This window comes from Salvelinus fontinalis, chromosome 34 (assembly GCF_029448725.1).
Source record: "Salvelinus fontinalis isolate EN_2023a chromosome 34, ASM2944872v1, whole genome shotgun sequence".
Lineage (NCBI taxonomy): Eukaryota > Metazoa > Chordata > Actinopteri > Salmoniformes > Salmonidae > Salvelinus > Salvelinus fontinalis.
In genome coordinates, this window is record NC_074698.1 from 5,428,089 (window position 1) to 5,445,991 (window position 17,903).

Sequence of the window (17,903 nt, forward strand, 5' to 3'; positions counted from 1 at the left end):
CTCAAACTTGTTTTGTTGTCACTCACACGCAGAGAGAAGGCGCATATGCGCCCTATTACGCGCGCTCCTGAGACCTTCCCACTGTCTAAAATGAATTGGCTATCATAAATACAACTGCTTTACTTTCATTTGAATCTCATATCAATTCCATGAAGTTATCAACAGCAGTAAAAAAGTGCAGAGACGTTGTTCTAATGTAAACTATTTTTTTAATACGTATCCAGCATCAGCAGTTCTATCTCACAGATAAACAACACAGGACTGAATACAATTTACATAAGGGACACAAGAGATTAATGTGATATAAAAAAAAAAAAAGACTGAGAGGGGGTTGGTAGTTTCTGGAGTCGGTCCTTACAGCGTTGTTGTTATTAAAAATGAAGAGTCCAACTGAGATGACCTGAAGGCCTCTGCAATGAATATGCGAGGCTTCGAGCGCATGGAGACACAATGGGGTCTAATGCTCCTTAATATTCAGAATGAAGGTCAGCCGTGCGCGCGACTCCAGAAACGCCACCCATTTCATATCTCACTGAAAATGCATCCTAAGAGTCTCCCAGGATGTTTGTAAGTACTCACACAAACAAACAAACAAACAAACATACAAAAATACATGTACACCAAATAAGTACGTCATTCCTTATTGTATTGACAACACGGTTAAATCAGTTAATGCTCAATACATTCTGGACAAGAACATGTAAACAATATCTAAAACTGGAGAAACGACGTCTGCTCATTCAACTCCGATGTCATTTCCCAAAACACCAATTTTGAACATATTCAACTCATTCCAATTAAAACAATCGAGATTATTCACCTAGGCCTATTTACAATTAATTAGAAATATTACCATCCAAAAACTGCTATAGCATGGCGCATTTTCTTTAGATAGATTTTCATTTCCAAAACACACAAACATAAAGAAATAAATTACATTTCATTATGATATTAGGCATGCGCTAACAATGTAAACATTTTATTCTTAGACAATGTAGGCTTGTTTTTCTTCGACATATGTTATATCCTGTATTTAGCGCGTAGGAGTAAATCTTTTTATGGCATAAATCAAAATGAGAGAGAGCGTAAAAGGGCGGGTTATTGTAGGCCCTTTTACGTCCACGTAAATGTTTGAAACGTCCCAATGTTAGACTGCACAGTCATTAGATCAAAGCAAGTAGGCTAAGGGCCACTGGATCTACTGACCTTATATTGGCAGACCGAACTATATAAAACTAGGATTAATCCCAGTCACGAACAAGGTTCCATCTTGAATGTGATCTAACATTGTTGCATATGATACTTCAATGAAATATACCATGTCGCGCTATCTACCCGAAAACACGTATTCCTGATTAATTTCCACATCAAGTAGTCTAAAATATATATATATATTTTTTAGCAATTACACAATGAAATAGTAACATTGGTCTCATGGAAATGTTAACGGATAAATACCCCATAGACCAGGGTTCACCAATCCTGTTCCTGGAAAGCTATTGTCCTGTATCTTTTCACTCCAACCCTAATCTAGCGTACCTGATTCTAACATTTGTCTGGTTGATAAGCTGAATCAGGTTCATTACAAACCTGGAGTTGGAGTGAAAACCTACAGGAGAGTACCTCTCCGGGAACAGGGTTGGAGAGCCATGTCATAGACCTTTCCATATGAAACCCTTATTAGGTTATTACGCACAAGGAACTTGAATGTGAAAGTATTATGTAGAAAAATGTGATGCATATAAGAGTGTGCATATACCTGTTGAGTTAGTATTTAAAGGGATTACAACAAATACCTGGACCCTGATATTTTGGTTAATGCGACCCAGTCAAAGGGGCTCTGGGGGATGTGACGCCGTCATTACGTAAGACACACTAGATCGATTTAAAACATAACATCATCGAGGAACTGAATTGGGGAACTGCTGCTCGGAAAATAAAAGGATGTATTTTTCGCGAAGGATCAGTTACAGGCCTAGCACCGTCATTACGTAAGACGCATCTATGGAGTTGAACAGAGGAACGGAGCGAACAAAAAAACTAAAAGATAAGAATAAATGCAGGTTGCACACACCCTTTAACTACAACCGTTTCTCTTATGTATTAATGACCACATGAAACCGACGTTTCAGCACCTCCGCGCCTCTCCTGATGAGCGTTGGCGTCATGCGTAAAGCAATAAATACGTGGTAAAAGCAGCGCTTGAGAAAGAGCCGCGTGAATCCACCCTCCTTTCTACTGTATAGTATAATATATGCCATTTAGCAGACGCTTTTATCCAAAGCGACTTACAGTCATGCGTGCATACATTTTATGTACGGGTGATCCCGGGAAACAAACCAACTACCCTGGCGTCACAAGCGCCATGCAATACCAACTCAGCTACAATGGACCATAAGGGTTTTCTCTATTGGTCTGTGCTTCTATAACGTCAGAGGGTATTTCACATCGATATGGAAAATAACAAAAACAAGCTTCCTGTACCCCTACTTTACCCATTACAGTCCATGTATGCCTATTTAAGGGAAAAGTAACGAGAAAGCAGACTCTTTGTGATGGTGGTGTTTTTTAATAGCACTCCCCTTTTTTCTTAATCCTTGGGTTGGTCCTTGTTCATTTTTTTCATTTTCATCCGTCGGTTTTGGAACCATATTTTGACTTGTCTCTCGGTCAAGTTCAGGGAGCGCGCTACCTCGTGCCTTCTGTCCCGGGTGAGGTACATGTTGAAGAGGAACTCTTTCTCGAGCTCGAGGGTTTGGTATTTCGTGTAAGGGCACCGCTTCTTCCGGGAAGACCGGGCATGCAACCAGTTGACAGAGGGGTCATCTACAAGGGAAAGTCAGACAGACACCTTTAGTAAATGGCTAACAAACACAGACCAGAATAGGCCCTAGACTAGCAAGCCTCATAACATAACTAAATACAAACATGCGTGCGTAATAACAAGATATCCATGCCCATACGTTATATAATTGAGTTAAAGTGATATCAAAAGCCAAGGCTCATATTGCTCCAAATGGAACCGTGTTCGGTAATGTAGAGGAGAGAGGAAAGTAGTTCCTCACCTCCCCTCAGGCCGAAGGTGACCTTGGTTGGTATTGTAAATGGGTTTAGAGAACAGGCAGTTCCATCAATGTACATGTTACCATGAAAGTACTTCCTGGACCACAAGGTGTCTTTTCATGTTACCATAACAACGTCATAAATGGGAAACACAAAGATAATGGAAAAAGTACTCGTGTCCTTCACCCCACTAGACCTTGAAAATCACCCTGTTTGTGAGAAGTGCACTCTAAATGGGTGGGAACACTGGGATGTGATGATATCTCGTGAACTACGATTCTCCTTTTTTTTTTTTTTTGTCAGAACCTCCAATCATGGCAATGCACTCCACCCTTCAGCTTGGTTAGCAGGCCTCAGCCGAATGCAATTAGTGAAGAAAGCGCAGCATGGTTTTGAGGAGAAGCTATCCTCCCCCAACAGAGCCAAAAGCATTGGAACTATGAGAGACCTATAGTGAGCAACAGAGCCGAACCCAAACAAAAATGCAGTCCCCCTGAAATGCGGTTGCTTTGGAAAGTGGATTATCTCCTTTTTATGGGATATGTTCCAGGGGAAATAATTCTTGCTGTCTCCGTGGAGACGCCTTTCCTCTCTGGTGGCTTTCTCGGGAATGCATGCTATGTATTTTCATGTAGGCCCATCTACATTTCCTCACAGTTGCTTTTGGTATAACATCACTGTGTATAGCCTGCATGTTGGGCTACCATGGCATTCAAACGGCCTAGAAAAGCTTAAACTGAGAATACCTTGATTACTCAAAAGGCCGTGGGGATATAAATCTCCCAGGCATGGCATTGGATCGATTGCATCTGCAAGTGGACACAAATGCCTGTTCCGAGGCACTGGAGGTAGAAGTGGGCTTTGTGACACGCAAAGTGGTGCTTCGCATTCCCCAAGTACATAATCACCTAGTGTCATTCATCCCGTGCAAAGTCAGGGCTTTTCCTGTCACTGCATGACAAACCATCCAGTGCTATCCCATAACGCGTACGGATATGTGAAGGGTTATAGCTTTGGCCAATGGATCCGTGCATTTCTACAGATGAAAAAAAATCTGGGCTCATTGAAGCCCATGGCCATTTCTCTTAGGCTACATACATGTAACCAACGTAGAGAAATCGAATCGGCCCATGCCCCTAGACACGCACTTTCATACCACATCAACTGTCTCCAATATCCTAAATCTTATGACGCAATCCTATTGTTATCATGAAAGGAAATAATCCCTCGGGGATGATTGATAACCCTGTAAAGCTATCCGTTGCCGGCGGACACGTCGGAGATAGAGGTGTGCCATCTAAATACTTATGAGCTCCGAGACATAATCTGCAACAATGCACGTTTAAGAGGGTATTGTCGTTGGATGATCATGGTCTGTTTTGTGACGAATGTTGGGATGGAAACACATAATGGCTACAGACCGTTATTATACCATCATGTCTCTTCGCAATTTTACCTTAATAGTCTGAGAAATTGACCTTTCGTATATGCCTAGAGAGATTCGTTATTGCATTTCTCTACAATAAGATTGCATCGTATTTTATAGGTTTTTCCCCAACTGTCCCAGGGAGCCAACATACTACAATTAATAGTGATGTTGGCTGGCCTTATAACTTAATAAACTTCAGGGGCAATCACTTTTTTTCACTCACAAGCCGCTGCTAGCACAAAGAGGGACGTGTAATTCCCAACTTCATTGCCTTTGCCCGTAGTTTATTCTGGAATGCCGCCCAGGGCAACACAAAGGGGAATTCTGTTGCGCACCATCCATTAGAGAGTTCACGTAGTGCGTGAACCCATTTTGTGGATTCCAATCGACGTTCGTCTCCACCGTCAGTCCATGCTACTCGAAAATGACCATCTGTCAGAACCTTGACCCACCCAATGTAGGTTAGGCCTCAGATGTATGATATATCTCTATGTGTCCCGGCGCACCAAAACGTTACCGGGCGAGCACGCAAAACCTATTTCAACAAGACTGTGCTGTGCGGAGTAACACAAATATATAGGTTTCCACTCCGGCTCGGCTCCAGGCCTGATTAATAGCCAGCCTGATCTTATGAGGCAGTGTTGGTAAAGGAGAGAAAATTCATTTTATTCTGTCAAGGCAACCATAGGCATGGCTAGAACAGCGAGTCAACTGAGAGTGCAGTGACCAGCATCCTCCACATAATGTCATATAGCTCAGACAGATGAGTCTGCTTGTAAAAAAAACCCAACTGTGAGTCTCACTTGGAAAATGTTTCAGATTTATTTGGTGGTGTTAAAGAGAGACTCTTGCCCACTCAACAGCGCTAAAGGCACAAATAAAACTTTCTTTCCAGAAAATGTCGTCAATGCGGTTTCTTTGCCAAAAAAATAATTATTGCAAAAACGAACATATAGCCCAATCCCCCACACTCCACCTTCTAAATTACATGAAATGTCTATAAATAGACTACTGTCATCAGACGTGAATGAAACAAATGCTCGTTTTCCCTTAGAGAGGACATTTACACTACAATATTGACTAGAGTTAAGGGGGCCTTGCCCTGGTAAACCCTACATTTGCACTGGAGAGGCTCTTGGCACACTGTTCAATAGATGGACGTTTATCATGAGGTGCTGTTCGGTTATTACTGGATTAAAACAAGCTGCTGACAAAACGAACTGCACTAAAGTGCAACTGGGCGCAGATAACCTGTTCTCAGAGACCGTGTGCCAAAACTTACTGCAGTCAAATCATATTCAATACCAGTTGGTCCCCACAACTAAGGCAGGACAGCGCAGAAAACCGCGCACGTGAAATGTCGCAAGCTCCAAAACAGAATACCATCCATACCCTGACCTGATGTATGTATAAATGTATGATAATAATTCTAACGTAAACATACATAGTAAATTAGACGCACACTACGGACCATATTTGGTAGTGAGCCTCTATGGCTCGCTATCTCTTTGTTCCTGTTTTATGACAGCATTAAAAGCTTTACAGACTGTTCACTTCCTCGCTTTATAACTTACTTTGATCTGGCCCGTCTTTGTCTTCGCTACCTTCACAGATATCCTTATTGTCCTCGAATCCGGAGCCCTGGCTGGAATTCATCTCTCTTGCCGAAGAGGATTCCAAAATGTACTCGTGTCCACCGATTTTGGGGGGTTCCCCGAGGTTTCCCAGTAGCGGCTCCCTCTTGACCTGCCCCTGCCCGGGGAGGGACTCCGAGCGCGGAGCGCAGTCGAGCCAAGTGCGTATGTATCGGGTGTCCGTGGAAGGCACGGGCTGAGTCGGGATGTATGGATGGTAAACCGCTGGTAAGCCATTGGAGGCATGGGGGCTGAACGGGCTCCAGGACGAGCTAAAAACTGGAGGTTTAGGCTGGAAGCTACAAGAGGGGAATTCGGGATGCTCGCCATGTCCCCCCGGTTGCCTGGAGTTGGAATACTGTACATTGGAAAACCTGACTGAAGTCGGATCTTCGCTCTCGTGACTTATTATAGAGTCCACATAATAGTTGCTCAGCGTTCCAGAAATTGACATTCTCGGACATTATACAATTCACGGTTCATTGAATTGAAAACATATAGGACAGAAGTCTTTTTTTACTAGCCTTCTACTAGCCTACGAACAAAGTAGAGCTAGGTTGCTGGGGCTGTGCGCTCGGAGCGAAATGATTGGTCAGACTTTTTTCACGAGCCTGATAAAGCGTCAATGGGGCGTAAATCAATCCGCCAAGGGGGCTGCACCTCTCCTAGCACTGTACATATTTTCCTCTCTAAATAAATTGTCTTGTTTATGCAATATGCAAAATGTGAATGCGTCCATATATATGTGGGTATCTGTAGGCTGTCGTAGAAACATCCAGCTGAATTATGCATCCCAACGACACTATACATGCATATTGGAAACAATGGACGACAAAATAAGCGACCACATTATTTTCTTTATCAAACTGATAAACATGCATGCGTCTCATGGAACAAGGCCGTTGAATACAATAAGCCTTATCCAATATATTACGTGTATGAATGCCCAATATATCATCAGAATCTATCTAACATCGGAATACTATTAAGGCGCCATTATTTCTCTACCACGTTCATCTCTGGATGTCTATCACGGATAACGTTTTATGTTTCAAATCTTCAAGTTTTTAGACGTTTATTGGTTTGTTTTCTTTAAACGTGCGTCTGAGTTTCCTCTGGTGTAGGAAATGTCTATGTTCATGCTTTATTGGAAGATTAAGAGTAATGTTTCTTAACGAGCGCATTAAACACTACTGCGTGCCAATCCCCTGTCTTTATGGAAGGAACTACTTGAACTTTTTTGGTCGTTTAATACTATAATAAAATACTACATCAGGCAGCTTTGATTTTTATAGACTTGATATATCGCCTGTGGCGGGGACCGTAAACGACTCTGCTGTAGCATTCCTGCCACTGACAAAAACGCTCACTTCACACTCAGACACTAAAAGTAAACACCGCAGAAGTGAGACTACACCGGGATATTCGAAAACCCAGAGGACGATGACCATTTTACTGATACAGGGGGAAGCGAAGAAGACTCATAAGTTAACGGTTTGGAGACAGTTCATATTTATTTCTGGCAGCTTTCCAGGTATTGTGCATGACTTGTCACATTCAAGCGGGTCAAAGCTTTGGCCTCGGCCTTCAATGCTCTCTCTGCCTTCCACTGGCTCTCGTGCTAGCATCTAATGCATTTCAGTTACAGAACAACTTCTATCAAGTGCAAAAAGAACAGCAATATAGGAATACCTACGGCTGAGAAGACTTTGCGCTGTGTTTGCACTCGAATATATCTGCAGGGTTATTGAGCACTAAATAGCCTAGCAGCTGTTATGTTAAAAAAATATATAGACTAATTCCAAAGCACGATAACATGCGAAAGGGAATTGGGTAGATGAGATTCATCTGTAAGGCCATTTGAATGTTTTCCCTACATAACATTGCGTGTAGCCTTCCACTGGCTTGAATGTTGCATTGGTAATTGAATACACTCCACCCAATACCCGCTGTGCAAAGTGCCAACAACTTAATTAGATACATTGGAGTAGTAAACATTGAAAACATTATCTGCCAACCGCACGAAATGTTTTTAAAAATATGTCAAGAGCAACGTTTAATTAAATGTGGTAGACTATCGTATCGTAATTATCGTAACAAAATGTAATCACTGGTAAGGAGATAGGCCTACAAGTTACAATAATAAGGGTTTGATAACACCTCATTGTTAAATCAACGTAAAACAAACCATGAAACAAACACATGTATCTATACTTATAATTCATCATCAGATATTTCTTCCGACTACAAGAGCCTCCACTTTTCAATAAGAAACCTAATATTGCCAGGAGTTACAATAACTATCACATCGCCTCTCCAAAGCTATGGGCAACACTAGTGACGTGCAAAATGAAATATCTTATGATTATGCTCAGGTTCTTTAGAACTGTTTAAAGACACTCAGAAAGTCTCTTAAGTGGATTTCTGCACAAGAGAGCTAATGAAATAAGTTTTGTGAGTAGCCTACACTCGTGGGGAAAAGGTTCCGGATAGAACCAAAAAGGGTTCTATTGCTTGCTTCATATATGGCACCCCTAAAGAATATATGTAGAACCACGTAAGGTTCCATATAGAACCCTTTATGGGATGGAACCCAATAGTTCTATATGGGACCTTACGGGGAAGCAAGTATATAACACTTTTTGGTTCTATACAGAAACGTTTTTATCCTAAATGTTGTTAATTAACTTTGGCTACATGCCTTTATATACTATGTAGCTTAATTTGTCCGCAAAAAAAGAGGGAAGGGATATTGGTGTGTTTTACAACGTTCAAATAATGTGAATAATATTTTGTTGCTCTCCTGTCTTATGTGAATAATATTCGTTTGTAAATACCACTATATAATGGTATTCAGTCTAATTCCTTAAGTGATTATGATATTAGGAAACTCATGTCAACTATGATTATGTTACCAACCCCATCTCCAAGTAGGCCTAATCTATTTGTATCCTCCTTTGTTGACAGTAAATGCTTGATTTTAAAGGTTCTGATGCTCTTACTAAAGCTAGCCCGCTTGCACTTGGGACTACATAACCATAATAGGCTATTTACTAAATATAACACATTTTACATAACAGTGCGTTGTAAGAAAGTAGTAGTAGTAATAGTAGCAGCAGCAGGCCTGTATAGGTTAGTAGTAGAAGCTTCAGCATTAGCATAGCATGTAGCTAATATTAGCCTATATGCTAAATAGTATGCAGTCTGCAGTTCTTTCGGTGATTGTTGCTGCTAGCCTAAAGCAGTAAACAGTAACCTACACATTTGAGCAGTAACTAGTCACAATAAATCAGCCTTACATTTCTGTGGAATGTTGAGTACAAGTGCTTTGCCTTTAAGATATTAATAATCAAGACATGAGTGTATGTGGGAAATAGTTAACACATATGCTTGCTCTCTGTGTACTATATAACATATGCTATTCTTATGCATTGCATTATCTATCCTGATCAGATAAAATATAATAAATATATATATATATATATATATATATATATATATATATATATATATATATATATATATATATATATATATATATATATATCGAACGCAGTGTCATGAAGTTGTTGCTGAAATGCAAATGAATTGACCTTTAGCTTTTTCAGCTAGCGTCTAAATAAGGGTCATGTTTTCGTGAACACTGCTGAAATAAAATTACAGACATTGAAGTTTGAAAGTTTGACATGACTGCATACAAACTTACTATGTCTGTTAATTACCGTTCTGACATGAATATGTGTTACGCTCTGTCATCTTTCTGTGAGCCCCCTCTGGATAAGCCTTAAAGGGATACTTCAGGATTTTGGCAATGAAACCCTTTAACTACTTCCCCAGAGTCTGATTAAATCATGGATACCATTTTATGTCTCTGCGTACAGTTTGAAGGAAGTTGCTAAGTAGTGTTAGTGCAATTGCTAACGAGCATTAGCACAATGACTGGAAGTCTATGGTAACTGCTAGCATATTAGTAGAAACAGCGCAATGACTGGAAGCATGTGGTAACTGCTAGCATGCTACTCAATACCATAGACTTTCAGTCATTGCGCTAACGCTAGTTAGCATTGGCTCGCGAAACTACCTCTAACTTCCTTCATAATGGATGCAGAGAAATACAAATAGCATCCATGAGTTTATCTAACTCTGGGAAAGTAGGTAATATGCTTCTTTGCCAACTGAAATGCAGAATACAATGGCAGATCGGGGCTAACCTGTTTTACATTCATTGCCATTGAACGTGTAAGAATCCACCTTCAGACCAAGTTAATGAATTTGTTAGGTTTCATGATGACAGATCTCTCTCTCAAACACACTCACAACACACAACTCACACACACACCCCTAAGGGCCTCGCTCTTCATACCAGTCCAAAAAGTCTATACTCTTTCACATGAAATCATCAAAACAAACAAGAGAAAGTGTGTCAGCCATTCACGTGTAACTGTCATTTTCCCAATAGAGACATCCCTGTGGTAAAATTCATGGTAACCCTTGGGTTATATGTGAAGACGTACAGTGCCTTCCGAAAGTATTCACACCCCTTGACTTTTTCCATATTTTGTTGTGTTACAGCCTGAAATTTAAAACGGTTAAATTGAGATTTTGTGTCACCTGCCTATACACAATAACCTATAATGTCAGAGTGGAATTATGCTTTTAGATATTTTTACAAGTTAATATCAAATGAAAAGCTGAAATGTCTTGAGTCAATAAGTATTCAACCCCTTTGTTACGACAAGCCTAAATAAGTTCAGGGGTAAACATTTCCTTAACAAGTCACGTAATAAGTTGCATGGACTCACTGTGGGCAATAATAGTGTTTAACATGATTTTTGAATGACTAGCTCATCTCTGTACCCCACACATGCAATTTTCTGTAAGGTCCCTCAGATTCAACCACAAAGACCAGGGAGGTTTTCCAATGCCTCGCAAAGAACCTTGTTAAAAAAAAAAAAAAAAAAAAAAGCAAACATTGAATATTATCAATTACATTTTGGATGGTGTATCAATACACCCAGTCACTACAAAGATACAGGCGTTCTTCCTAATTCAGTTGCCGGAGAGAAAGGAAACCGCTTTAGGATAGGAGAAAACTGAGGATGGATCAACATTGTACTTACTCTACAATAATAACCTAAATGACAGATTGAAAAGGAAGCCTCTAGAGAACTCAAATATTCCAAAACATGCATCCGTTTTGCAATAAGGGATTAAAGTAAAACTGTGAAAAATGTAGCAAAAAATTTACTTTATGTCCTGAGTACCACTTCATATTTTCAAGCACATTGGTGGCTGCATCATGTTATGGGTATGCTTGTCATCGACAAAGACTATGGAGATTTTTAAAATTTAAATAAACGGAATAGAGCTAAGCATTAAAAATCCTAGTGGAAAACCTTGTTCAGTCTGCTTTCCAACAAACACTGGGAGACAAATTCACCTTTCAGCATGACAATAACCTATAACACAAGGCCAAATGTACACTGGAGTTGCTTACCAAGACAACACTGAATGATCCTGACCTACCGTGTTACAGTTTTGAATTAAATTGCCTTGAAAATCTATGGCAAGACTTGAAAATGGCTGTCTAGCAATGATCAACAACCAACGTGATGGAGCTTTAGGAATAAAATAAATAAATAATGTGCAAATATTGTACAATCCAGGTGTGCAAAGCTCTTAGAGTCTTACCCAGAAAGACTCACAGCTGTAATCCTAAACATGTATTGACTCAGGGGTGTGAATACTCATTTAAATTAGATATTTCTGTATTTAATTTTCAATAAACCTACCATACATTTTGAAAAGCATGATTTTACTTTGTGATTATGGGGCATTGTGTTTAGATGGGTGAGAAAAAAATATCCATTTTATCCATTTTGAATTCAACAAAATGTGGTATAAGTGAAGGGTAATGAATACTTTGTGAAGGTATCAACGGTAATGCTGTGACATTTATCTGTAAGAAATAAACACATTTATCAAAAGCATATATGGCTTCTGAGTTTGATTTTGTTCATTGAAGTTTATTGAAAAGTTCGTGATCACAATGCAGAAAATTAGAACAAAAAAATTGTGAATGATATTTGTCTTGTATTACAAAGTTGAAACAAGATAGAAGTTAGAAAATGTATTGTAGACGGTAAATGTTAATGTGCTATTACATTGCCTGCAAATTATATATGAGCATTGCCCCTGACGCAAAGTAAAAACATGCTGGTGTGAATATGAGGTAGAGCCGGTGCTGGTGTTTTTACGGTAGATAATTTACGGCGTCTGGGCGTGCTGTACTTCATACAATGTATTTATTATATTAGAAGAAGCGTTCATCACACCCAAGTGTACGCAGGCATTTTGGGGGAGGCTTAAATTTGCCGTTTAACTCTCCACAAGCCCATGTGCAATAAGTTGACTCTTGGGAGGGAAATACATGTCAACAATAACAACTTTTCTAGATCATATTGAATACATTTTTAGTGTGCAATTACAAAATGGAGGGTAGTGCGCAGACGTGTGGAAACGGCTCATTCTCGTTGTTGTTGCATTCGTCCATTACGCACGGGCGTTGATGTGCAGTACTGGAGTAATTCAGGTAGTTTCAGGTTCCTGTGATAAGCGTCCAGCCCAACAACTTGAAACTACCTAAATCACACAACAGCTTTGTCTCATATTCTCTTCAAAGACCTTCAGAGAACCTGATTGAGCCACTGGACAAGTTCCCATACCTTATAAACGTGGGTGACCATCCATAAACGTTATTCTTGGTTCCGCTAGATGAATAACATGTTTTTAAAATGTAGCCTTTATTCCATATATACTGGCCTACTAAAGTGATCAGCACTTATAAAACGAGACAAGATACAAACTGCAATACAGCAGGAATGAAGAATATGAGAGGAAGTAGCATGCCCATGCCATTTCAATCATGCACATAAAGGCCTATAACGCACGTTAAGACGTTAAGACGTCTTTGTTAACCACAATAGCAGGCAATACTATTGTAGTGAAAAGTACAGTACTAGAATCCCTGTGACACATCCGCTACCCTGACTTCCTGAGTCTACAATAAATGCCCTGTCAATTGCCCCTGATAAAACCTGGATGCCCCAGACAGCGTCACTAAAACCGTGCGCTCTTCAATATGGCGATGCTAGCAGGAGACGCTACACAGTTTCCTTTTAAGACAAAAGGCCAACAGATAAAACGATCATATCCAGTATCCAGTGTGGGGAAGTTGCGGCATGTGTTTTCTATCAAGTCTTCATATTCGAACAATATCAGAGAAAGTCCATGCAGAATGAAACGATAGATAACGTCGAATGAATCCATAAATCTAGATACCAATGGAATCAATGGGGACGAAATAATCATATGCACACACTAAACACACGCACGTTATTATTCTTTTTTACGTGCCGTGGTTATCATGATGATCTGGTAAAAGGCTATAAATGTCACAGACCAGATCATAATTCCAGCTCGACCAATCTCTAACAATCTGGAAGACAAAAAAAAAGAGGGAATTCTATGTGGAATGCATGTAAGCCTACACTGTTCCCAGAGGACGTTAAAGACCGTCCTGTATGTTGGCTAACAACCCGCAAATCAGCAGCGGAAATTCTGGCATTTGCAACTTGGCTTTTGAAAAAAATATATATACATATTTTGAATTCAGAAGGTAGGCTAAAAAAAATGGTAGCCACTGAACGCAGCTAGTGAACAAGGGAAAGAAGGTTAAAGGGACACGATAGATGTAGGCTAACCTTGTAAAAGTATATTATATCCATTATTCGTTATTACAAGGAATCACTCCTAAATCAGAATAAATTGTTTTCAAATAGGCCTTGTATAAACCAAATATATGCATTGGCATTGCTTGTTATGATAAGGAAATGACAACATACAACTATGCTACTGCAAACCACAAATACTAGCCTAATAATCATAGTTACAGCAATTACAATCATCACTACAGGATAGAATAATCACATTACTGGAGCTCATATGACCTGGTAGGAGTCGGCTCCTAGGAAGAGGAATGGGCTAAGGGGGGTAATAGGTGTCTAGAACCCTAAGTTGTTGCAATGGGATGTACTCAAATCAAACTATTCTGTCAGTTTTTCTCCATCTATACATATCGAAGTTGCAAATGAAGAAATATGGGAACTGGGGAATATTTATTCAAGCAGAAGTGATAGGCGAAACTATATCAAAACAAATATTAGCTTAGAAATGAATAATACAAGACAAAAGTATATATTATATCCCAGGCTTGCCTTTTGGAAACTCAAGGGCTCATGTGCGTAGGAACACGTTTCCCTATATCACCGAAAGCGTAACCTTTAATTCAAATGCTCTCATTTAGAAAACAAAAAGGTATTTTTTTAAATAATCAAATCATTCATTATTGTAATCAACACATCCTTTGTTTCAAGTCAAGCTGAAAAAAGGACTCCGTATAAACAAGAAATCATGTTTAAAATCCGTTACAAAAGTTCAACATATTGTGCTTATTGGTGCACATTTTCCAGCGCTTACAAATATATTGCGTCCGAAAATAAATAAAATAGTGCTCGCGTCATAAATAAAATAATCCTTTAAAATTGGCTTCCCATAGCCTAGCATGAACTGTAAACAATAGTTTTCGATTCAAGACGGTAGCCTATTTCTGGCAAAAAAGACCAATTAAGCAACGTTGCAATCATTCTATTGAGCTATCAAGAAACAACTACAAGACAATAATCAAATAAAGTGCTTTTATGAAGGGTGTTGCGGGACAGGGGTATGGAGAAAGAAAAAGCTTCCCGATATTTCTCCATCATGGAAAAACTCAAGTGTAACCGGTAACAGCCACCATATCCTCATGCAAAGTGTATAGGACATAGACAGTACTTTCATCCAGGCCATCCTTCAGATCAGAACCTCTATTATCCACATCCTTCAGTATATGGTCCATCCTATTATTGACTTTGCATCATCCCGTGCTCCTGTCCATGTAGGCCTGTCTCTGCGCACCATGTTTGTGAGGAATCAGATGGGGAAATGTGTGACCGTGTCCCTGGTTCTGTGTTCCCGTGTCATCTTCTTCAACTTCATGCGGCGGTTCTGGAACCAGATTTTGACTTGGCGGTCAGTGAGGTTGACACTGCGAGCGATCTCCAGGCGGCGATCGCGAGTCAGATACATGTTGAAGAGGAACTCCTTTTCCAGCTCCAGGGTTTGGTATTTGGTGTAAGGAGAGCGCTTCTTCCTCCCCGCCTTCGCCCACAGCCATCCACGGGACGCATCATTTTCGAATGTTGCGTCCTCTGTCAAAACAAGACAAAACATTTATTTAGTGATAGACTGGCAGAGCGCGAATTCTTTGTTTTAGGATATGCACATTTCTAAAATGCTCTCGCGGGCATTACCTGGCTGATAATTTCAGTTTATGACGTGATATAATGTCACGTGACATGCCTCTCTCCCCTGTGTGTGTGTGTGTGTGTGTGTGTGTGCGCGCGTGCGTGTGATAGTACAATTGTTTTGTGTTCTATTTTCTCCTCTAATTCACTGTTTGCTAGTTCTCTGAAATGCAAGGGTTGTTATCATGTAGGCCTTAGCTAACACGACTTACATTCTACTTGGGCGTGAATAGGTTATTATCAAAAGAACAAACTATTATCAAAAGGACAAATTGAAATATGTAGGACGACACGTGCATAGGAGAGGAATAGTTCTCACAATTCTGGTATTGAATTGAACGACTGTCGTACCGTGTCTACTGGAGTCAAATCCATTTGTCTAGAAACCCATGCGTCAAACATAAAAACGAAGCTAGGCCCCGTGTTTGGATCAAATCTTTAACGAATCTAAATATGTTCCTATGTTTAAATTGTAAATGGACAAAAAGCTAAGTGGTAGTCTATCTGAATGTAGAAGATGATGTGAATGGTGTGTAGCCTTACAGCGAAGCATTGGCTGTTGTTACGCTAAATGATGCTAGCCTCCTCAATAAATCATTACGCGACAAAGCTCTATTCTGATTAGGCTATAGAAATCAGAAGATTTCACATAAAATAAATGGGTTATTGTTGATCCATTAATCTGTTGCACTAGGCCTATCATGACAGGCCTATAATGACAATTTATTTTTAATATGCCAAATGCCGTTGGACAACTTATTTCGATATTTACTATTGACAAGCATGGTATAGTTGTACATAAAAATATTATTTTGAACAAAATGGCGTAATATTTGAACACTCAATGTCAAATATTGGCATGCGTGATGACTTTACAACCTGAGCTGAAATATGTCAATATTTGGTTCATTGGTTAACGTTCGTGTTATATGATGCCTTTTTTAAATTAGAGATTTTACGGCTCATTTTACGAAACTATATTCATGTTAGCTATACCATCTAGCATTGCGGCAGGCTAATAGAAGCTAGCATTAGCTTTAGCCTACATTTTATTGTGAGACTGAGTCAGTCGCTTATAGCCTACTCTCACATAAACCTGGGCCCACAATCAACTGTATGCTACACCTAGCTAACTGTCCCGAAACACAAAGGAGACTTCCGCTGTTTTGATGTTCAAAAGAGCGCACAGTAAAATTGAGTGCAATTTAGCCTGGTGAGCGTAGTTCCGTGCAATAAATACATTTTGAGCAATGGCTCCCTTTGTCCTCTCCTCTCTCTTCCCTTCAATTAACAGCCTTTGTAAAAAAAAAAAAAAGCACCATGTCTCGATTGACCGGATCATGTTTTCCTGTGGCTATTGCCATGGTCGCGTTCTATCTTTCAAGGCTTTTTTGCCTTTTCCTTCCATTTACCCACCTTGCGTCTCCTGTCTGGGACTTTTATCGCCCTCGGGTAAGACTGATGAGGGCTTGTCTCGCCGTAAACCTATGACCAAGTCTTCCGTGTTGGTCTGACTGGCCAGGGTGATGCTGCTGCTGTCGCCTCTCTGGGCTTGACACTCACTGCTGCCCAGCGCTAAGTCATCAATAACGCGCTTGAAGTCATTGTCTGGATATGGCAGCACCGGGAAGCTCAAGTTGCACAAATGGCGCGAGTCTGAGTGGGGAGAGCGCGGTGAATTGGTCGTGGGCAAGCTGTGCACGCAGTTGTTGTACTCCTGGACTTTGATCCCCGAGTATGACTGCTCCGGGCGGAAGTAGCCCTGAATTGGACCAGAACCGCCCGTCATGGAGCCCATCTCTGACATTAGTCTGGTGAAGGCAGACACGTCCGGTGACGGTTTTGAGTGGTTGTCAGGTTCCAGAAGCAAATAGGAGGAGTTGTCTTTTCTGTTTGACGCGCTGTAAGGGCACGCACTGACCTGTGGCACCCGGACCGGGCTCAAGTGTGGCACGTCCCAGTTCAGTATTCCCTGGTGGTATTGGTATCGAGGCTGGGTCATTGCTTCTGGCGGCTGCAACGGCTGGTGCTGGTTCATTGTCCCGGGTATGGCCGTGTTTGGCACGGAACCACAGTTATTTTGGACACTGCAGTCCGGGTCAGAGCGGGCGACGTGCTGGTGAGGGTGGGCCACAGAGGGGGGCTCCTTTGGACGGTAGTCCACGAAAGAGTTAACCAAGGACGCCGTGAAAACGAATCTCTCAGAGCATGACATTGCTAGGACATATTTTGACGAAAAGTCTGGCGAGCAGCTTCCTGCAAGGGACCCAATAGCGTCTGGGGTTCACCGGCAGGCTCCTCCCCTTGCGGCGCTGGTTGATTCAAGTGCCTAAATCTCCTATTCCCAGAACTTCCTGTTTAATTCATTTCTTA

The 17,903-nt window shown here is 40.7% G+C and overlaps 2 protein-coding genes across 2 annotated transcripts; both read right to left on the reverse strand.

The window, feature by feature from the left end:
* Positions 1 to 253: 253 nt before the first annotated feature.
* On the reverse strand, positions 254 to 6,686 carry LOC129832915 (homeobox protein Hox-B9a-like). Its single transcript, XM_055897041.1, has 2 exons — positions 6,067 to 6,686; positions 254 to 2,826 (listed from the first exon to the last, which is right to left on the reverse strand). Exons 1-2 carry the CDS (start codon positions 6,578 to 6,580, stop codon positions 2,591 to 2,593), a joined length of 750 nt encoding a protein of 249 aa, XP_055753016.1. The 5' UTR covers positions 6,581 to 6,686; the 3' UTR covers positions 254 to 2,590.
* Positions 6,687 to 14,071: 7,385 nt separating this feature from the next.
* On the reverse strand, positions 14,072 to 17,745 carry LOC129832734 (homeobox protein Hox-B10a-like). Its single transcript, XM_055896732.1, has 2 exons — positions 16,947 to 17,745; positions 14,072 to 15,434 (listed from the first exon to the last, which is right to left on the reverse strand). Exons 1-2 carry the CDS (start codon positions 17,743 to 17,745, stop codon positions 15,157 to 15,159), a joined length of 1,077 nt encoding a protein of 358 aa, XP_055752707.1. The 3' UTR covers positions 14,072 to 15,156.
* Positions 17,746 to 17,903: the final 158 nt, after the last annotated feature.